This window comes from Chroicocephalus ridibundus, chromosome 1 (assembly GCF_963924245.1).
Source record: "Chroicocephalus ridibundus chromosome 1, bChrRid1.1, whole genome shotgun sequence".
NCBI classification, from domain to species: Eukaryota; Metazoa; Chordata; class Aves; order Charadriiformes; family Laridae; genus Chroicocephalus; species Chroicocephalus ridibundus.
The window spans coordinates 153,497,275-153,520,833 of NC_086284.1; the positions used below are offsets into that span (position 1 = coordinate 153,497,275).

At 38.1% G+C, this 23,559-nt stretch overlaps 1 protein-coding gene across 10 annotated transcripts in view; it reads right to left on the minus strand.

Annotated features, from left to right (window-relative positions):
- The window catches only part of ERC1 (ELKS/RAB6-interacting/CAST family member 1), a 305,118-nt gene that overhangs the window by 232,715 nt on the left and 48,844 nt on the right, over positions 1 to 23,559 (minus strand). For all 10 annotated transcript variants that reach the window (XM_063318622.1, XM_063318614.1, XM_063318604.1 and 7 more), the window contains exon 3: positions 6,419 to 6,835. In XM_063318622.1, coding sequence (XP_063174692.1) covers positions 6,419 to 6,835 — 417 coding nt within the window. The remainder of the gene's footprint in view (positions 1 to 6,418; positions 6,836 to 23,559) is intronic.

Here is a 23,559-nt window from a genome sequence, read left to right on the forward strand (position 1 = left end):
GTTTAAATTATCTTCATTTAAATCACTTCTCCCTGCTGTCCTCTTATGAAAGGTCAAAAGAATGAAGCAGCAGCAGAAAAAGCAGAAACTTAATTTTTTTAACTCATCAGAAAGATGTCCCCTAGTATGATGGCAGTAAGAGTTCCAGTTACTGAATCAATCTATCTACTCCAGCAAACCAAAAATTGTCTCTAAAACTGTGTCTTATTTACGTTGCAAAATCTTGAAACAGGACAAAAGTGTTCTTTGAGATAACACTAATTGCTCCAATTAAAATTTCTAAATCCTTCTCCGAGCCTGGAGCAGAAAAGGGTAAGAATTTTAACACATGCATGGAAAAAGAACTTCTTTGCAAAACTTGTCACAGTTAATTAAAATCTGGTCAGATAAGGCAAACAACCTTTCTCTTCACTGGGCATTGTTCAACAGCGCTCTGATGGTACGTCTACATGGCACATCCATCCTTTCTCACTAAGCTCCTTGCTGCTGCTCTTTGGCCATCACAGTATCAAGTCTGATAATCTAAAGTTAAGTCAAGTGTACATACGTTACAGCCTAGTGCGCCTGCTCGCTGCTCTGACAGACATCTACCCTAAGTGGAGACATAATAAAGAGTGCTCACTGAAATTCAGTGTTAGTTCCCAGAATAATGCGAGCACTGTTCGGTTCAAAATAGCTGCAAACAGGGATCAGTTCTTGTAATAAGGCCATACTAGATAACTGTCATACAGTTCACAAACAGGACTTTGTGGGGTTGCCATTTCCACAAACACTGAAGATGAAAAGAAATAATAGCTTTTTCTGATATAGCCTCTTTCCTTAAGTTCATTGTAAATGAGCGCCCTTATGAATGACCCATTTCAGTGACTGCTTTACATACAAAACCACCCTTTATTTGTTAAGCACTACATCCCTAACTCCTTAATTCAGTTTTGCACTCAGTGGTATTAAAAATCCATCTTGTTTGAATGGACCAAATTATTAAAAAAAAAAACCGCCACAACCCAAAACCAAAAACCAAACTTCTAATTCACTACCAAACACAGTTTGTGAGACAAAAAATGCAAAGTTACTGTTGGTTCTTTCCTTGTTCCACACCACTGTAACATGCAAACCTTGAAATTAGAACTGCCTCCTGAAGAAACCTTCTAGATAAAGGGTCTTCTTTCTGTTACCAAATAAAAGGCTGTAGTCAGCCATCTGTCCAAGACCTGGATTCGCATTTTGGGGAATAACTGTCTAATTTTTGTCTATCAAATCAAATAGCTGTTTCATACTTTATGATGAACTATGTTGCCATTCTATTACACTGATATTTCAATGAACACCTCACCCCACCCTCCATACCTACTTAGCCTCAAAGTTTGAGCCAACCACTCCCTTTTCCCAGAAGAATACTGTAGCTACCAGATCACAGTTTAACTTAAAGGGAGGCTTCATTTTGACCTCTTGATGAAGGTCCTGACAACAGCCACATACAGCCTATCACAAGTCACCTGCAGGACTTACACATCCTTCATTATAAATAGATGGTAAAACTGTTATGAAGGAAGAAGAACTAGCACTGTGTGTGACTTCTACTGCATCTCTTCAGGAAAAGCCAATGGTTAGGGCCATGTATATTATCAACACTCTGAATATATGTTACACAGGCCATGATGGGATTGACAGCTTCACAGATTTATCGGGTAGATACCAATGAGCCTGTGGCCAATGAAAAGAAGAAGATACATTTGGAAACTTCCCCTCATACATCCTCCTTAGTTCTTACGATTTAAGACATCAAAGGGTATCCCTACCTGAGCAGGAGAAATGCAGTGATATGTCAGTATATCCCAGAGACTCCAATCAGTATATGCCATAGCACTGCTGTGAACAGAGGTGTATTTGGCTTGCAGAGTATGTACATACAGTAGCAACTCAGAGACAAACGGGTCATCAGATTACCTAACTCTTGTAAAGTCTGTGCTGATATCCCCTGTGAAGGAGTAAGAAAATGGGACAATACCACCAAAGCTGTTTGGCAAATATCTGACAATAACACACAATCAGCAGCTTCCTTGTGTTCCCCTTGGGTAGAACCAATACAAAGAGTTTGGTTTTATCCTTTTTATCTCCAGACAAGAAATTTGGCCTAAACTTTTTTCTCCAAAAACTCTCAAGAAGTTACCTCTTTACTGACCGATGCTAGAAGTGTATCATTTAAGTTCTTTCTTCAGATATATATTCATAAAGACAGAGAGTAATGAACAATTCAAAAGAGAAAGGTTTAACAGAGTCGGTGTAATGGTGTTGGACCGTCCTTATGAATGACAGCCTGCCCAAAATACTCCAAGTGTCCAGAACACCAGATGTGGATACAACCACATCATATTCTGCCATAAGTTGCACTGACATTTGGTGTATCTATTACTCTGTGTAGCTGAGAAAAACATATTTCTACTCAGTGCACCTAGCATTTTGGGGGTGGGGAGCAGAGAGGCTGTCAAAAAGAGCACAGCAAGCTTCGTTATCTTTAGAGCTATGTGCTGTCACTGCCATCATTGATAATTCTGCAACAGGTGAGTCTGGAACAATGAGGTAGCAGTTAATGTAACTTGGGAGCTATTCTGGAAGCCATAGTTCAGCTGCTGGATTTCATCAAGTATTTCTTGCTGGTATGATAATAATCTTGTTTCTGAAAGTTAAGTCTAGAATACCAACAATAATATGAATAATCTTCACTAAGACTTAAGAAGGGGTATTCAAAATAGCAGCCCTCTTTTTATAAGCTATGAATCTTAAGCTTGTTTTCTAGGGTAGAGGAATGTGATGCAGCCACACTGTCATCTGCTGAAGTTAGGGCATCCAGATCCATGCCTGTGTTTGGATGTTCAATGTGACACTTAATATTTCATTATTTTGTGTTAATGAGAGACCGTCCTCTGTATCTGTGAGTTGCCAAATACATCCTATGCTGGATAAAGGATCTTTCCTATGGACTTGTATGGGAAAATTGCTTGAGTTCCCTGCAATTCAGGACATTTGGGAAAAGCCCAAGAGAGTCAAATTGCTTACGAAGATACCTCTCACCATCTGCAGGAGAATCCATTCCATAACCCAGATATGGGAGACTGAGACAGTGCTCTGGGAGATGATCAAATATATGCAATCTCTTCTACATGAGGAACAATTAAGTAGCATTGGACTTTTCAGCCTGGAAAAAAAAGAGGACTTGGAAGGGGTATGAGAAATCTGAAATTGTGAGTGGCACAGAGTCTCGGTTGTGATCACCCATTCACTGTGTCTTCCAGTGCAAGAGCATGAGGCTGTCAATGAAGCTACTGGGAGACAGGTTCAAACTCAAAAGAAATGAGGCAGGTTCTTTCTGCAACAGAGAATAGGCCTGTAGAACCACTTATGAAATGATGCTACAGCTGCAAACGTTTACATGGGCTCAAGAAGGCACTGACCGTGTACTCAGATGTCAGATTCATGGAGGATACTAAACGGACAAGTCACAAAAAGTTCCAGAAAACCCTCATTTGTAAATAGTTGGGAGGGACAAAATTACAGTGAAGTATCATGTCTTACCCTTTCTGGGGTGTCTGCATATGGTCATTACGTGAAACAGAATGCTGGACTAAAGGGATTGTTGGCCTGAACCAATACAGCTATTCCTTGGTTATGATCTTATCAGAACCACAAGTCTGGGCTCTCTAAGAATTTCCTTTCCTTAGGAAATTATTCCAATCTTTAGTACAATCACAGTAATAGTAATAGCTGAGGAAATCAAGAATTCACGTTTAATTTTCAAGGTCAGACTGCTGGCCACTGTACCTGCACTGTCTGTCTAAGAAATCATCTGATGACCTTGAGTCTCAACACTATTCTTCAAATTACATATAGGCTTCAAAGTGAAAAATGGAGGGACACCTTTTTGCTCCAAGATACAGATATTTATTATTATTCCCAGCAAAGAATTTTACCAGAAGTCTAACACACTTGTAAGTCAGAAACAGTACTAGTGGATTCTGACATCTCAGAATTTGCTTTAGCTAAGATGGTCAAAACTGCTATTAAAGTTTTTCTCAGCTTTTCTAACGTGTTAGGACATGAAGTATAACTGGTGACTTCCCAAGTGCATGCAAATCCCTTTGAGATACTAATGCTTCCTTTAACAGCGGTATTTAAAGAAGAGTTTTGCATGCCTTTTCGGATACTGGGAATGCTAGATATAGAACCATTAAGAAAGTAGATGGATTTCTTCAAGGCAGCTCAAAAATTCCATAGTCAGTATCTGGGGCAGCAAAGGGCTAAAATAATCTAAAACTATGGAAATACAGATAAACACATAATAGATGATTAGCTGAGGAGGGTGATGGAGACCCACCTAAGAGGTTCTGCACAGAGTCAACTTCCAAGTGTGGAACAGTAATAGCAAACCTGAACCAGATCCTGCAGAGCACAGCAACTTGGTGCTCAGGAAGTCAGATGCAGTCAACTACAATTCAGCAACATCCCCTGATTTTCTCCAGCCCCCTGGAGCCCCAAACATGAGACCTGATTTTCATGGAGGTAAGCCTGAGCTCAGTTAGCTCAGTCTAGCTCAGAGCTCAAGGACAACACAGAGGCACTAACAAAACCCTTCCTGATGTGACCCAGTTCCACAAGGAAATAATTTGGCATCTCTGCACATGGCATCATGTTTCCAAGGCTACTAGAGTGCTCAGCCTCAAGTCTGGATCTCACACCATATCAGTGGCTTGAGCAACAAATTACAGTATACCCAGCTTACCTTTCTCAATGCATTAGAGCTGGGTGAGCAGCAAGAAGTAATTAATTTTAACATGTCGGATAAATAGCATTTGCACTTTCAAAGTCAGTAAGTCATCTCTACCTTCTCCAGGAAATCTTTTACCATAAAAGCTAGGATTTAAATGATTGATGATTTCCAGATATGTGTGAATGAAACAAGAATTCTTATCTCTCAACATCTACTCATCAGTAGCAGAAACAAAAGTAATTGTATTCCTAAAAAATTACACAGCTCCTGCCAGCTTTTTCATTTATGTTGATGGACTTAAAGCAGAAACAAATGGAAGTCATTTAGGGCTCTCTTCCTGAAATAGATACAAGAATTGGAACAGAATTATCATTGGTTGCTAAATAAAGGAAAAACTGTAGTGTAGAAACTCTGGAATCATATTATCTTCACTCCAGACACTCAAGAGATTACTGCTCTAAAAAAATAAATCTGGCCTAAATCTGGCTCAGAAATGCAATGGGCTCTAGTTTTCTTACATAAATGCTTGCAAGAGCACAAGTACAATGGGTCAGATCATGGAAACATATGAATAAGAGGTATTAAGAAGTATTTATTTGCTGCAAACACTCATCTCAAAAACCTCTGTGCCAGACCTTGCTTCCCTAGCTTCTTAAGAAAGGGGGCTTAAATCTTGTGTATGCATCAGGCTTTCAAAGAAATGCTGAACCACTAAGTAGTCATGTAATGCCCAAACCAGGTCATTAGATTCATATACACATATTACACATACACATATAGCTATGAATTCATGCATTGAAACTACAGATGTACGTCAAATAATTTTTACAGAAAATCTTATCATTAGTGAATACGTGCATATACATACATACCTGTGTATGTAAACAACACATGCTGAATTACTAGTCTTTTCAAAGTTAATATTAGAATATTTTGGGAGGCTGATTGACAAGAGGAAATGTATTTAACAATATCAAGAAATTTAATGACACTAGGTACACAACAACTCATTTATTTAACTTTATTTTTCTAAGATACTTACATGTAGTCTATATTTTATTATAATTAGTTTAGGATGATTCATAGTGAAGAATGGCTGCCATTGTACTCCTCTAAGGTGCAATACAGACATAAAAATGGTTTTTCTTTTCTGTTTTCAGAGGGATGAGGGGAAGGGGTTACTATGTGTGCAGCAGTGTCCCTTTAAGTAATCTTTTTTTTGGCTGTGCATCCAGGGCAGCTAATAGTTTTATCAAATACCCTTCACAGCAAGACGACTGTTTCCATGGAAACCGTCGAGCAATCATCCATTACTCCTGCAAAGATTTCTCACAGCTCTCTCCTAAATACAGGTAGCTACTTTCTCTCAAACTAAAATAGAAAGGAAGAATGAATTTCATAGTGTGTGTGACACATTCACCTCCAGAGCTTCATATGGAGACTACAGGGAAAGTGGGACCTAAAGCACAGAACACCAGAAAGCACACACAAAGAAGCCATAAAGAAGTTTTAAAACAGGCACAAATTCTATCAAGTCTGTAACGTAAAATACAGCTTATAGAGAGGATGGAAGATTCTTTCCTTATAGTTGTGAAATGGAGAAGAGACAGAAGAGCTTAAGATTGGAGATGAACCCAGAGCTTGGTCACTTACCTCTCTCAGCATGTTGTTTTCTTTTTCCTTCTGTTCGAGAAGGCTCTCCAAGTGGTGCACGTGCATCTCTGCCTCCGCCAACCGTCTTGTTCGCTCATGATCTTCCTCAGTGGCTTTTGCTGACAGACCTTTACTCTGCAGCATCTCCAGCAGCTTTTTAATGGACTCATCACGTGCATTTAAGGTCTGTTTCTGTGTCTCAATACGCAGTTCCATCTCTTCTAAGGTTTTACGTAGCAGGAAGAGTTCCTTGGCCTGGCGTTCATGCTCTGCATGAAGTCGTTGGAAGTTTTCCTCTGTCAGCTCTGCCACAAAGGGCTCACTGGTTCTAGTGCTGCTGTCCTGCTGGAACAACTGGTTCAGGTCCCGCTGGATCCGAAGCTCATCTTGGAGAGCCTGGATAGTCATCTGCATATGCTAAAAGAATAAATAAATAAAATCAGAGGACTGCCTTCACTGGAGAAATAAAGAGAACAGCATGAGCCACGTCAGTCCTCCTGAACTACCAAATAAGAGGAAACCGCAACATCGACAGACCAACAATGTTTTTTTTGAAAGCAGAATTTAGATGGAACTGGGTTAAACTACTGAAATTTCAAGTCCCTCCTTCTATGCCTTGTAGAGGTTGCTTTAAAGTAGAAACCTCTTACTCAGGTGACACTCTCACTCCCACCAACTTGAATGAGTCACTATTTCAAATGGGAAAATGTCAGTAGGCATTCGTCAGTAAGCTGAGAGCTCAAAATATTTTTTTCCCAAATGTTTGCCTACCCTATAGAAGAATTCTGCATAAGAAGTCCTAGACTAGAATTACTATCTTGACAATGCAGAGGGACATATGACTATTAGAATTTACATACCACCTAATAAAATGTAATCAGCCACGATGGCTACCAAGATCTTCAGTACTAACACTACACATAGCACAGATTTCCCAGTTGACTTACAGAAGAAACTTCAGCATGTCAGGAAGAACTACAACTTTAGAAAATGAGATATATGCTGGATAGGGAGAAGGGTCACATCATACAATTTTATGCACGAGGATTTTAGTGAATGTGAAGTCAAGGAAATGATCATCAGTAATCTGTGGTTGTGAAAGACAAAAAATCCTGTCTCAATGACTGTGAATACAGTGGGTTAATATAGTGGGATAATACAGGCGAAGCACAGTTTGCCTAGAAAAACGTTCTCACTTCATATTTAGATAAACATTTGTTTTCTTCTCTGCAAGACAGTATAAAAATAATAATGGAGAAGTACTAACACACTGAACAAAGATCTGATTACCAAGGAAGAGATATGCACCGAACGATACACCTCTGCTCCCTTAAGACTGGCAGATGTGGTTACAATTTAGTCTGCATGTGAACAAGTCAGATGGACTGGTCCCTGGGGTCTACCTTCGTATTACAAAAATGTGTCTGCAATACAGCTCTTTCCAGTATTCACTAGGACTAAAGTACTATTGGTTAGTATTAGTTGTAATCTACTATCAAGCTTGACTCAGGAGACACATTGTTAAGGTCTGTAATGTAAAGATTACAATTAATATGCCAAATTAGTATGTTTCACATTAATAAAAGTACTTCGTTTCACTCAAATATCTGTGAAAAGAAGAGATGTAAAAAGACGTAAAAAGATTTGGGGTTAAGTATTACATCAAGAATATATTTATCACAATTCTTAAGTAAAATTCCTTGGAGCTGTCTGGAAATGGTCCTGGGTAACCGGCTCTAGGTGGCCCTGCTTAAGCAGGGGAGTTGGACCAGCTGACCTCAGAGGTCTATTGCAACCATCCTGTTATTCTATGAAAAGACAATAGACAGAGGATAGTACTTGCAGCACAGTTACCTACCTTTAACCTGTTAACAGTCAGTTTGGTTGCATAGAATGGTGCATAATGGCAGTTCAACCCCATTTTCTTTACAAAGGCCAGTACTTTAGACTGAGTACTTCCCCTCCTTTTGTCTTCTGGCCTAAGAAGAGCTTTTCAAAACTAAAGGTGATGTTTCACAATTAGGTCACCTAAATCCCCACTGCCGCTAAAAGGAACAGCCCAGCTCTCTGTCCTTCCTTAGGTGGCTGGCACTGACAACCGCATCAAAACTTCACCTGGCTGAAAATCAGCCCCATCAAAACTGTAATAAGTAACTAAAGGTGATTTGCTGATCGAACAAGTTAAGCAAGAGGAACAAACCCATTGTGGCAGTCTTGAGAACTCCCTGTTTTACCAGAAGAGACATGTCCACAATGTTATCTTGCTACACCAACATGGGAACTCCTGTTTGACAAAAAGCTTAACCACAATGTTATCAGAATGTATTGTTTTGAGCTGATTCTGTGACCAACATTTTATCTAAACTACCTCAAGCAAGAAGCTACAGAGGGGCGTACCAAAGATGTCGAAACCCGACCTCCGTGAAGATAAAAAGAGCTGCTCAGCTTGCTTGAATTTGCGAGCCTTTGGTGGAGCTGCGACTCCCCGGCCGCCCAGCGCTGCTTTTGCCTTCCTACCTCAATAAATATTTATTGAATCTATTTCGGACTTGATTTATTTTAAATTCAACTATAACAAAAACCAAAAAAACGTCTCTCCAGACAGATCTCTGATCCAGCTGACAGTGTGACTACACCACTGCTGATCGTGGTGCGCAAAGTAGGGGTGGGAATGTGCGGTCAAGGAGTTGGTGGAGGAGGAAATGGAACCAATCCTTTACAGCATCAGCATAAACTGAAATCAGCTTAAATGCATAGCTTCATGATTGATTTAAGATGCTGTAATTGTCTTTTCTTCTATTTCAATAACACAATACTTGGCAGTTACTAATTCTGTTAATCTAAAACTACTCTTCAGGTTATAGAATCTGCGTGACAACATAGGACAGGTATATTAGGTAAAGGGATGATTAATTACACTGTTCTAAAAGGTAATTCTGTTTATATATTGGTGGATGCTCACATTTATTTTCAAGTCAGCATTTAGTAGTATGAAAGAAGAGAAATATCTGAAGGAAATCAATATGGATTTCAAAAATGGTTTTAGAAATCACTGTTTGTTTGTGTTTGTTTTTTTTAAATTTCAATTTTCATTTATTGTCATTTCTTCAAACCACCATCAAAGTGAGAATGTCAGACAACCTCCAAGCCTTAAAAGTGAGGCACTACCACAAACGCATGTTTGTGGTACAAACCACATTCGTACATCAGTTGCATTAGCAAATGTTGACCAAGCTGTAAGAGAAAATCTACTGCAGTCAGGAAAACGTTTGCCTCCTCTGTAGCAATAAAGTGAGTAGGACTACAACAGCAGTAGTAAGAGAATATCCTTAGATTTCGTTAAAATTAAACAATAACCTCACTAGATATAACTTTACAATTCCACACATGAGTTAATTCCATTTGTATTTGAGAAGCCCTACTTTTCCACAGCCCAGCTGTATGTTGTTCCTCCAGCTAACAAACAAATTCCCACATGCTTCCACCTGCCTCTCCACATACAGCCATTTCAGCATTTCCTTTCTCCCAGGCAAGAAAAGAGCTTCTTCCGAACGACCACATCATCTACTAAATGAAATTACTTCCTCTACTCAGTGTTGTCTCAGAATCAAACTTGGGTTATTTATAAACATCAATGGACTAAATCACCACAACTAAATTCCCGCATTTTTACCATTTCATCTGCTGTGAAATCTCATTTCAGGTTACATAGGCAAAAATTGTGTCTCAGACCCACAGAAATTATTTCCCCCAAAGCTGGAAAAAAACCCATGCAACTTTTGGGTCAAAGAACCGAACTCAATCACACAATTCAAAAATATGGTATGAAATAAAATTTAATACCAATGACATAAATGGTCAGCAACTGCTTTGAATTCAGTTTCCCAGGAAAAATAAAGAGGTGGGACTTGAGGAAAGGTTAGGACCAAGCTTATGAATTACTATCACTGTTCTCTGAAATGCTCACCTGAGAACAAACTTCATTACGTGCAAGGTAACTAGAAAACACGCCATAGAAAATTGTTCTCTGCTTGTGTCACCCACTCCTTGCCAACATGCAAGATGTATGCAAGATGGGTTCTTTTCTCTGCTTTCCAAAAAACTTTTATGTCTTTCAGAATAATGGAATAATACCCTTTATGAAATGGCATCATAAATAAACTACTTTTTCAGTTAATATAGCTCTTCTGTATCATTTCAAAGGAAACATCCTTTTTACTCTGAGGAGCAGGCAAGTCTTAACTAACTTCTCATCCTTTCTTAGACTTTTAAATCAGTGACTGTCACAGAAAGGCAGTATTTTCCAAGTTCATGCGATACTAGCCACCGACGCTCAATCCTATTTCTAGGACTTGACTCGAGGCCTCAATCAAATTTGGAATATACTGTTGAAATTGTCTTATCTAGTAAAAAACTTTTAATACCACTGAGCTTGGTTATGTCATACTCTGCTGAATAAGTACCAATCACGATTTTCTTAAATAGCTTAACAAAGGTAACATAATTAAAGTCAATGCAATTACGTTGAACCTGTACTTTGCTTGAAGCTTATTGCTCGGTCCTCGACGTTGAGGATTCCCTGCTTTCTAAAGCAATGAAAATTGGTCTTTAAGCCTCACTACAAATTATAACTACACCTGCAAATCACGAAGATATTTTTGTGAGCACAGTTCTCTAGTAAGTCTCTTGCTGCCTATGCCTAATGTAATTTTCTCTTGACAAAGCTAAGCCCCTTCAGGCCCACCTCAAATGCAAATCCTAGAAGGGCAAGGTGCAAACACAACCTCTTACAAGGGTATTCCTCTGCCTGTATTACTTCCATGGAGCAATTTAAAACTGGGCTCTACGGAGGGACAGAGTGTGCCTTTCATCAAGCAGCACAAAATTTACATCTGCAAGTAGGAGAACATGATTCAATCTTCGCCTCCACCTAATGGGATTCAAATTCACATTTCCCATACCTTGGCAGATTGGTTAGATGAGTTCCCAACCTACAGTATGACTACAGCCAACGATACGGAAGTTCCTTATATTTGGTTCACAAAGCAGTCCTGTTGTTGCAGTCTCAGGATAATGCAATGTACCTATTGCTACACTGGTGAGTTTGGGAACCTTGCTGCAGGCAGCTCTTTTCATCTCTCCCTGTTGAAGCTTTTCCATTTTGCATGAAATATTTAAAGATTCAGTAGGCCTGACAGAAAATACTGAAGAGAGCACAGCTTCTCATTCTAATTGGTAGAACACATAAGAACAGAAAGACCTGAATAGCAGCAGTTCCAATTAACTTAAATGTTTATCATCTTACCATTCCAAAGGAAGTGGGGAATGTGCAATTTAACATAGACAGAAAAAGGAATTTAATTGATACTCTACACCCAAGGCCTGTATTCTAACCCTACCTTTTAGATCAAAAGGAGGCAGCCATTGCTACTAGCATGACTTTCAAAGAAAGGATTAAATTGTGACACGCTTTTTGAAGAAACGATTTCCACACTCATCTTTGCAAGACAGGTCGACCTACCAAGCTACGGTGTTTAAGATTCCAACACGCATTTGTCCATTTGTTTTTGGTTTGCTGATTTAGGCTATTCACACTGCAGATACAGTCTTTGCAACTACCGTAATCAGATACATAATTCATCCTATACTTTATTCAAGAAGTCTAAATGCTTAAATTATATCTGTGAGCTCTGCAACAGAGGCAAGGCACCTAGGCACAGAACACTTCTGTAGTTAAGTTCTCCTTAATCTTCTGGATTTAAACTCTAAGTAGGTTAACCAGGGAAATTAATTTTTGGAATACCAAGAAAAAGTTCAGTACGTTCAAGAGATGCCTGTCAACAATCAGCAAAAAGGAAGAGAAGAACCCAGCAACAAGGGAAAACATAACATGCAATTATATGACACTGTGTCACCGATGTGTGCCACAATGAGGTGGGAAGCATTGTTATATCATGCAAAACTCAACAGCTTAAAAAAATAATTCTCCTTTTACACTGGGAGAACATTGAAGACTGTCATATTCACGAGCAAGAGAATACGGGGTGATGGAAAGGACAGGGAGAAAAAGAGAGGTCCTACTAGAATACTTGGTGCTGTGTTAGAAGAGCTTCAGCCTGGGGGATAAAGGTGCAAGCTCTTCCTCGTCATCTTCATACATCCCAAATGAGGCTCCAGTCAGTAGACAATAAGCTGTTCTCAGGCGGATCTCTAACAAGATAATCTTCCAGAAGGGACTGAGAGAGATTCTGCTTTGTATAAATATCTGAATACTGACTGACTTAGGAATTTAAACCCACATCTCTCACATCTCAGTGCCATAAAGGGAAGATGAATCTTGGTTCAAGGTCTTTGTCTGAATTAGCCAAGATGTCCCTTGGCATCTCCCAGTAAGCATCTCTGACCAAGTCTATTTCCTGCTCAGAGGTTGAACTCATCTCACTCTTCTCTAATTTTTAATCAGAAATTCCACTCCAGAGGGAAGAATTTTTTTCCTAACAAAAGTTTGGCTGAAATCAGCAGATTTCAATAAAAGTTTCTTATAAAAACATTATTGACAAACTTAGCTACTGAGAATCTCCTGATTACTTCCACTGTTAACCCACAACACCAGTACATCCTGTACTGAATGACAGCTTTAGGATGTGTATGTATTTGGCGGTTTTCTGCAAATCTACTCAGTGATCAAGCTGTTCTTCATGTAGAAAACAGTAAGTGCTTGGAAAGACATAGGACAGGTTTGCATTTTTTATAACATAACACATATTTCTTCTTCAGGATCCAACCCAGGGATAAAGGAAAAATTAAAAGAGAGAGACATATGTAATGAGCTAATTGACCAGAAACTAGGTTTCTGAAGATGCCTGCTTACAGCTAATCTCTTATTCAGCCAACTGTTTTTAAAGTTGGGAAAGAAAGACAACCCTTCATCTACAAAAGCCCTTCCAGGTCTAAAATGGAGGTATTTACAGTACCTACAAACACTGCCTTACTTTTGTGTTTAGATCATCATGACTACTCTGGAAAGAAAAGATACAATAATTACGATACATTTTATGTCAGAAGGATGACTTAGTAAGGTCTACCCTCAAATGTAGGATACCAGAAAGCAACAGAACTTAACAGGTGCCAGCAAATTTGCATGCATAATCACAAACTTGCATTATGACGACTTCTCTTACGATCTTCACAATGACAGTGTTTCAAACATTTCTAAGAGGATGAACCACATTAGCCTCAGAAGAGATCACATGCTAAAAGCTAGAATAGGATTTGGTCACTATAGGAAATAATTCTCTCCCATTCTCAAAGAGTTAATGTTTTGGCAGCGTTTCTGGGAAATAGATTCTGCTGAATGCACCGCAGAAGCAAAGGCCTGGCTGTCTGAGGGAGTCCCTGCTGACATTCAGCTGCAGCCCACGCAAAGAAACTGAAAAAAGGGCTAATGTCAGGTGTCCAGCAGGGCTGTGATGAAGCAGAACTTGCTGATTCCAGAAATGCTACATATTCCCTGTAAGATGGATCAGGGGCTTCAAAACCCTGATTTAAATGGAAATGAATGGGTGAATGTTATAATGTTTAGCTTAGATAGAAAATACAGCTATGATTTTAATAGGATTTAATTTGTGAGAGTCAAAGAAAGAGACTTGTATTTTAAAGACAACCATACATTGCATTATCTCTGAGACAGCAGAAGGGCAAGATAGTAAAAAAGCACTGTAGATAAAGAGCTTAAGTTGTCAGTAATACATTTGTCAGCTGAACTAGAGTCACACAAAATGACTCATTTGGTTTAAGGGGGCAGTGTGCAGCAGCCTAATACCTTCGCCCCTGTCTGTAGAAAGAAACCAAAACACCTAGAAGCAACCCAGCAGGAATGAATTTTAACTCCCGAAGTAAGTAGATCAGAAATCTAATAAACCTGTAGCCACAGAAGAACCAAAACTGCAATGCAATCACCTCATACTAAACGTACAGGTACCTCCATAAAAAGGGCTGAAAGATAAAGCAAAATAAATGCAGTACACCAGTTATTCAGTGGTAAATGTCCACACGAAAGATTATACCTACATGAAGCAGCTTATCTTACAAAGAAAAAATGTAAGCTATTTATATTTTCAAGGAATAAAGCATGTATATGGGCAGTTTCTATAGAATACCTGATGAACAGTAAAAATATTCTGAAGAAATTTGTGCACTTACCTGTGTGATAAGAATAAAAATTCTGATTAAGCCCAGGCAAACCTAGTAAACTTCTGAAAAGCATCAGTTTATCTACCGGGGTTTAACTATTAATATAATTCTGACAATTTTGAGGCTTCCTAAGGGATGAACCAATTTGAGCTCCATGGCAGATATCACAAATGATCTAGTAGGCAATAGAAGACAAAGGAAAATTATTTCTGAAGTCATACCAATTACAACAGCTACTACGTGTCTATATTTCCAAAGGTACATCTACATTAGCAGTTTAGTGTGCTTCAAAAGCTTTTTCTCATGCAAATCTTCCCAGCATCTACACGACACACACTTTGAGTGTCAACATGGTACGATCCTGGAGTGCAGAAACTGGATTCTTTTAAGCGCCCCTCATCTTTCTCGAGAATAGGCATGTTGGGATTAGGGCAAAAGTTTAGAATTTCTCATCAGAATCAACAATTTCCATACTGACTTTAACCTCTTTTTCCCACTAGGCTTTCCAAATTGGGTTAGCATTACACTACTTAAATATCATGTTTTATTTATATACAAATATGAGCTTTGATTATTTGCTCTTATTCTGCTAAAGAAACAAGAGTCCTTGCATATATGCAGTTTCACACATTGCAGTAAGATAATTCTGTCTCCCCTGTCTGTCAAACACAAACTTGTTTTGTCACAAACTGTGTTGATAAAATGGATCCTCATGCAAGAGGTTTCTGTAAAAAAAAAGCCAACACACAAACTTCAGACTGATCTATATTCATTCAGGCCAGCCATGATAGAACTTGTAGAATTTAATCTTATGTGATTTTGCATGTGTATACAACACACCCAGTTTCATCCACAGTGTAGATTACTTATAAACATTGCATTCGTGGAAAAACTGTTTAAGTGCCAGATTCAGCTTTTGTGAACCTCTCATCCCATGAAAGTAATTAGAAATTATTATGGTACTTGAGGGAAAGAGAATTTTAACATTTACATATATATTAATGTCTAATGTTTTCAAACTAATAGCATCTTTATGAAACACGACTCATTTTATTAATAGATAAGGATCTTTTCTGCAAAAACATTCTTATTAGTCACCTCTATTAGGGAGGTCAGCAAATACATCTTTCCATTAGCTAATACGAGGAATCAATTCAAGATAAGAGGTGCTCTGCTACACAACCTTTGGTCTTGTGTTCAGTATTTTCCAAGACATAAGCATACATCAACACTACGTTCTAAAAAGGAAAAATAGCTGATGACTGATAATGAAAGAGTACTATACAAAAATCAATGCACAAGACAGCTGTTGACTACTTTATTCACATCACCTTCCCCATGCCACACCCAGCCCACTCTCCCCAGTGTAAACCTTCATCTGTGCTAGTTGGTTGGCAGAGATTGCAGTATAAATCTCAATGCACACATCCATGGGTCCCACAAGAATATTTTGACCAAAATATTTTGAATAACTGCATCTGTATTCACAAACCCTATACCTCTCATGTAAGGGCATAGGAGTAGGCCTGATTTTCAAAGCTTTTTGAATACTTCAAGGTTGTGACTGCTGAGGACTTCAGAAACAATTACAAGGTAGGCTGTGATACATAAATTGGTAATATTTCAGAGAATTAGTTTTAATATAAAACAGTAAGCTTTTCAACTTCTGCTTGCCCACGGCAACACAATACTTTGTTCTTCCTGTCAATCTGGAATGCAGCCTAGTGGCATCCTTCACTTGCAAGCAATAGTGGCAGATCTCATGAGCTACCTGATGCTCAGAGACTATGGATTGATGACCACAGCAGTAAGTGTTCTTTCCAAACTTGTACCTCCAGAAATTGAGTTACTGTCCAGATAAGACATCAAGAGCCCAATATTCAGTGCTCAGCTGAAGAAATGAATTATTTGCTAGCCCTGTCAGACTGAACTATAAAACCTGGACAGTGGCTCACTAGAAATCTGAGAACACTGACATTTACTGGTGTTTTGTTTGTTGGCTTTTTTTAAGACATTTTCTTGAGCAAGAAAAGCATCAGATGACCAGTTACGGCTATAAATGTGAGAAGACTGCACAAAGGACTCGATCCTGTCAAGTAATAGAACTGGTGACATTCAGGATCTTCATAAACAACATATGGCTGTACTGTGACACATGGAATGTTCTTGCCAATGGAGTCATTGCACAATGTTCAACCAAGATAGAGAGATAACCAACAGCAAAAACTAGCTGCGGCCTCTCAGCTGCGTAGATCATGTGTAGAATGAGGCTTTGTCAGCCTGCTTATAAGTTTTCTTGTGCTGATTACATGGTAACCTTGCAAGAAAAAAGTCGTGTTAGGGAGATGACTACAGAGTGCGGAGGCCCTGTATGCCCAACACCTCATGCCACTGTTTTACAGCAGATGAGACCAATTTGGCTATGCCATGCTAATACTTTGATTCTTGGTTAACTTGTTCATAGTCTCTCCAATATGACTTCCTAACTGCTTTCTATCCCATACTTAATTGTAAGCATTGCATCTTCTCACATTTGCTATATCGTCAATTCTTCAGGGAAAATAAAACAAGTTTCCTGGAAAAGCATTTGCACGTGGTTTTATTGGTTTAAGCCGCAATAAAGAACAACTGCAGACTTTCATACTCAATTGACCCAAAATCCCAAAGGCCTAAAATGATAGCAACAAGAGCAGTACTCAGGTACATTATCAGCCACTGGAGGGGACTATAATTTGTGCACTGCTCTGCACAGAAAAAAAACAAACCGAAACATAACCTCATTCATTGTCCCTTCTTGAAGTTAAAAGTGTGAGCCTTTTTAGAGTTATCAATACACAGCAGTCAGCCACAACGTCAGGAATCATTTTAAGTCTATCTTGCAAGATTAGGGCTTCACACAAGCAAGTCAAGTTCTTGCCAAATGGAAGATGTGCATCCCTTCCACCTTCATAACTTTTCTCATTTTCTTTGAAATGTAAGGAAGAAGAAAATAGAAATCCATTTTTAACAAAACTTACAATAGCAGCAACCAAGAGTGAGACTCCATCAAACCTGTGGCTTTTTGACATGATACATGTTATCTTCTCAGCTCTCTGCCATGAAATATTGGGTACACTCACAAAGGAACAGACTTGAAAATGCTTTTTTCCAGATACATCAAGCTTCTTATGCTGAGTATAGTTTTGGGAAGACAGGCAGATCAAATGCATTACTGGAATTTCAGGATAAATTTAGAATATGGCTGCAGCAATCACTGTCCTGTGAAAGACCATGTAAAAAACCTCTGATCAAAATGTTCTGGCGCTCACCCTCATGCTGAAATGACAGCAGCACCTTTAACAGCAAAGCAGAACACAGCGCATTACACCAAGTTTTAAAGGAGCTTTCTGTGATCTTTATGAGGTAACAGAATACTCCCTTGACAGAGTTCAAGCAAAAAATGACAGGAAAGCATGAAGAGGAACTTGGATAGCTCTGGAAACAAGGAGGCCTAGCACAACCTAACTGAATAGGAGGCATTCAAATTTCTGCTAGTTGCACCATGATAGTGATAGATGCTAGGTTCACATGTTGCTTTGGAAGTACAAAGTCAAAGATTTTCATTATGAAAATCTTTACTAGATCCTAGAATGTGATAAAAATACCTAAGCACAAAGTTTTTCCATTCAAAAGAGTGGTTCTTCCCTGCAGACATTTTTCTGCTAGGTACAAGAATTTTCAAAGCAAGAGGCAATTCCCTCTGGCAGCAGTGCTCAGTCACCCAATGCTCAAGCCACCAGGTGCAGTAAGCTGGGTTCTTAGTATTCAACAGAAATGCATCCGATCAAAAGATGAATCAGACAAGCTAAAATGGGTAACTGCAATAGGACTGACAGCTAGAATGACTTTCGTCAGTGAAAAAATGTGTCTAACCTTGCACATCACTCTAGTAATCAAGGCAATAGACAGAAGAACATAAAAGAGATCTGAGATCATTGTAATAAATATAAAACTATCTAACAGAGAATAGTCCTGCATTGCCCATGGATCAAAATGGACAGTTGGTATAGACTGTGTTGGTGAAATCATTTAGGGTAAATCTCTCACTGAACGAATATTGGCTCTTAATAAATCTTTTCAGGAACTACCTACTCATGAATCATTACTACATGGTCATTCAAGCAGTATGTCATGCTGTTAGGCTTCTTGCAGAGCAATGACTGATCTGCCTTACTTCTTTATACACCAGACTGAGAATAGATAACTGTTCAAGAGCTACAAAAATACAGTTAAATGGATAGAAATGTTGTACAATACAGTCTTTTGGTTCTGGTTGAAATGCATTTACTTGTAACCAAGTGCTCTGCATTTAAAAATTATTCAGAGAAGCATCTTAATCTGTTGATATATCTGTACGAACAACTGTCAAGACAGAAAGGAGAATGGAAATCCCTGTTGTGAGTTCAAGGCACCAATCCACCAACTCTAGCAAGAGCTTAAGCACAGCACAAGTGTCTGAACACAGATATTAATTTCAGAGCAACATGTTTTATAAGAGTCTGTTAATTCAGAACTAAATAAAAAACTAAAAGGGCTTGTAGCATTGAAAATCTGGAAAGCTCATTTGTCTAGTGTTATGCATTTTATTTCAGGGAGACGGAACAAGGTGGGTTCTGAAGCCTCAAATTCTCCTCATCTGTTGGGTGTGTTCTGGGACACCCTCTTTCTAATCCAGCTAAGTGCAAGGCTGAAGGGACAATGACAATACTTACCTAAATGCAAAATTTAAGGCACACTTGAAAACAACTTGCTGTGCTTTCCCTGAGAAATAATCCCATATGCCCCCTCTCCCCCACCCCCTTTCTCATAGCTTTTGCAGACATTACTCATTAGTCAGGAAACAGACCAAAAGTTAAATGCAGCAGACATTAGCTCTTTTTTCACTCAAACAGATGCCTAGATGAGCTTTACTAGACAGAAGACTTGTACACCTAATCAACAGAAACCCTGAACATATTACTAAGAAACCATCCCACAATCCTGAATTTCCTAATCCTTGCATTCCTTTCAGATTTCACCTAACATTAACATACGTTTTACTCATCATTAAAACAGTCTGTTGGTAACACTGCTTTGAGATACTTTTGCTACAGAGATTGTCAGCAGACAATTTACAAACTCAGGACTAAAATGAAGTGCCCCGAATTCTTGAACTACACACTAGTCCAACAAACGGAAAGCAGAAACCCATCATGTCCCCAAATTTGTCTCTGTTCCTAGCTATGCACACAAAAGATTTCTACAATTTTATCTTTTTCTAGCATTTATTTCAAATTATCCAATTTTCACAAAAGAACACCTTTTTTGTCTGTACTTTAAGTTTCAAACGTTATCTACCTTAGTTATATCATTCTTTTTAACTCATCTGCATCCCTATATCACAAAGTAAAAGCCACTTTTGAAGTTCAGCATTCCACTGCAGTCGTGGTTTTAGCGTTGGTTTTTTTGGTCACAGTTAGTAATTTGTTCATTTTTTTTTATTCTGATACTGTTTTCTGAGAAAAACCTCATTAAAAATCCTGATATACAACATTCAATAATTGTAAAACGACACCATGATATACCACTCTCAAAATAAAACCACATTATAGGATTAGTTTTACAAGGAAAGGGCAGAGCAGCTCCTCTTGATTACCCTACCACAAACAATTCAAGGGAAGGAAAAAAAAAAAAAAAAATCAGTGGCAGTTTAGCTGTTTTCATTTAAGTGATAGTAGTTGGAAAAACAGCCAGTTATTCAATGACTTCAAATAGAACATTATGCAGAATAGGTGAAAAAAAGCTTTAAAGCTTTAAAAAAATCAATACTTGAACCAGTGAAGAATGATTTATAAACTCAAACCACAGCTACTGTCAGAAGAATGAAATATATATAATAGAGGACTAAAACCATACAAATGTAACCTTTCCTTAGTCAAGATTAAAATAAAATAATTTTTAAAAAAAGCTCTGGAGAACAGCTAAGCAAATGACGCAATCAAATTTCTTTTAGTCAAAAATCACAATCATATCACTTTCCCACCATTGCTTTCCTCGAACCTAAATTATCAATCCTTCAGGCAGCAACTGCCATTTTGGTGTTGTATGTACTGGTGTTAACAACCAGAATAATACAACACCAACCCTTAAACACAACTACAAATAAATAGTGAATCAAACTGTTAAAGCAGAAAAGGATTGAGAACGATAAATAATGAATGAATAACGGCTTTCATGAAAGCATTACTGTTCTCATAGTCTAAAGGTCTGAGCAGGAGTTTTGTATGGAGAGGTGATAACTCTACCAGCTGATGAACAAAAAACAGCTTTCAACATACTAGTACTTCTTTAGGCTTTGCTGGTTTTGTATTAAATCTTTGAAACCATATAGAAGCAAATAACAAATACAGTGAATTAATCTTGATTACGTACTTTAAAACCAATATTTTATCTAGTCTATGATTTTCAGATTTCAGTATTGGTTTACTGCATATTATACTTTTTTCCCATGTCATGCCCACTTCTATCTCCTCACTATCCCACAGACAATTCTCTCACAGGTGTTAGTTACTGTAATGAACTCCCTCCATAATATCCCCCTCCTTATCTACAGCGACCAAACAGATTTTTTTTCTACTGAAACTGAGTACCATTACTCAGTGCAAAATTTCTCAATTTGTTCTCAACTTGAAAGTTACTGCTTCTCCCCCTTTTCCTCCCATAAAAAGAGGTTGTGAGTCCAAAAGTTTGTTTGCTCTTCTCTTGGCTACATCATTTAATCTAGGAAAATGTTTTATTTTTCTACAAGCCTTGCTGTGGCAATCAGCCTCTCCTTGGAGATGTTTTTTCCTGATGCAGATCATCAGAATATTTTATTGTACTCTGAAAAAGTTGTACTACAGTAACACAGACATGAGTAGTACAACTTTATTACAATCTCTAGTATCCATTTTAAAGTAAATACAATAATTCAACGCTGTTGCTAATACGAGGTTTCTTGCTGAGTTCTCTTAGGAAAAATAAAAAATTTCCTTGAAACAAATCTGTGTATTACTGATATAACAATGAAGTAACAAGTAGACATAATGGCACCTAGACACTAAACATACCTTAATTTTCCCAGAAGACAGTCTGACAGCCTTACTAGAACATCTGATAATTTATTTTGGGGAAGAATTTAACCCTCCAAATCTATTTGGATCATTCTCCTTGCAGCAGAATTACCCATGACTCACTGTTGACACCAGGCAGTGGCGTGATACAATAACCTTCCTGTGCTTCTCAACTGCTAGGACTGGCAGTGACTCACCAGCAACTTCACTCAGGCCAAGATTTCCTGTGATGCAGGCTTCTATGTGCACCACTTCTTCAGCAGCCTTGCTTACCCTCTGTTTCACACATCCAACATCCACAACCAGGTAATAGAGATGATGCCCCATATCTTGCCATTATTACATAAAAGCAACACTTGTATCCAAACAAAAGCTTTGGATACATACTAATACTACTAAAATAAATGAAAAATATGATTCAAATCTCCAAAAAGACTAAGACATTTATGGATGCTCTTATTTCTCTCCTTTCCCATAGCAAATTCTGTATTAGGGACCATAGTTCAAAAGGTAAACGCTTGTCTTAACCAACTGCATTTAAGGTTTTCAATGAAAAGTTTCAGAGTTTCAACTTTTTATTGGTTTGTCTACTCTAAAGATATTTTCAGTGATAGGAATATATCATGAACAATAAGTCACTAAAAATAAACAGCTATGCTGCTACAGTGTCTTAAAGGATAAAGTAAATATTCTTGGTAAGTGATTTTAGAAGTAAAAAAATACAATTACTCAAAATTAGTCTGACAGAAAAATTCCCTTTATTTCTTAAGAAAAAGTAACACATGAACCTTAACTCCCTCACAACCAACAGATGGTTGATTTAATTATATAAAATAAATAGATAACATCTGAGTAACGAATCCAAAGCTGAACCAATGACTCCAATGACCTATTGAATCTATTCACTTCCACAGCAGAGATCAAAAGGCAAGACTAAAAATTATGAAGAAAGCTTCTCCTTTCCAAAGATACAAATAATAACAGTAGAAATAACTTTAAAATAAAGCGATTTTCTATAAATTAGTATAGAAAAAAATACACTGGCAAAGAATGATTTAGTAAAAAAAAGGTTTAAAAATTGTAAAAAATTAAAAGGTGCTTTTGACAAAAATGTGAAATTTCAGAAGCAGCTGTCTTACATGAGAAAAGGTATTACAATATCCTCTCAGTTCCTGTTTACCTACCAAACCTTAAGAAACAGAGTCCTACATCCTATGCTTCAGCCTTATAATTTATTTTATAAGTATTTGTAATGAGCACATTGTCCACGTATAAGTTAGTACTCCTCAGTGGCAAGACTGGCTATAACTCAAAGGTACAAGAGAGTTCAGAAAAAGCCAAAGGTTTACAAGCCAGTTTCTTGATTTTAGTATCAAAATCAACTCTAGAAACCATAGATAAAGCTCCTTAAAGAACAGAAGGACTCTTATGGGAAGTACTGAAAGAAGTTCCTATATAGGTCTGGAAAGAATGAAAACTGTATTTCCAACAAACTTATCTCTTTTTTTCAAGGAGCTTGATTATACTGGAAAATCAACAAGAAACGTTAGCCTCACACTGGCCTTCCCAATTCTGGCTGGTGTAGAAGCTTCCCTGAAGAAATCTCCTCAGCCTTAGTCCCTACTACTCTTGCATGGGAGATTTCAGTAACCCCTCTTCTACTTACAATGAGTCTAGTGACTACACAACATGGTCAGTAAGGATAGAGACACATGTTACCATCTATTTAGAGAAGAATGATCCAAGAAAACTGTCTACAGGCAGTTTCAGAGGAGAAACATCGTAATTCTCAAAGCTGAACCCCCAGCTGAGTGTCTA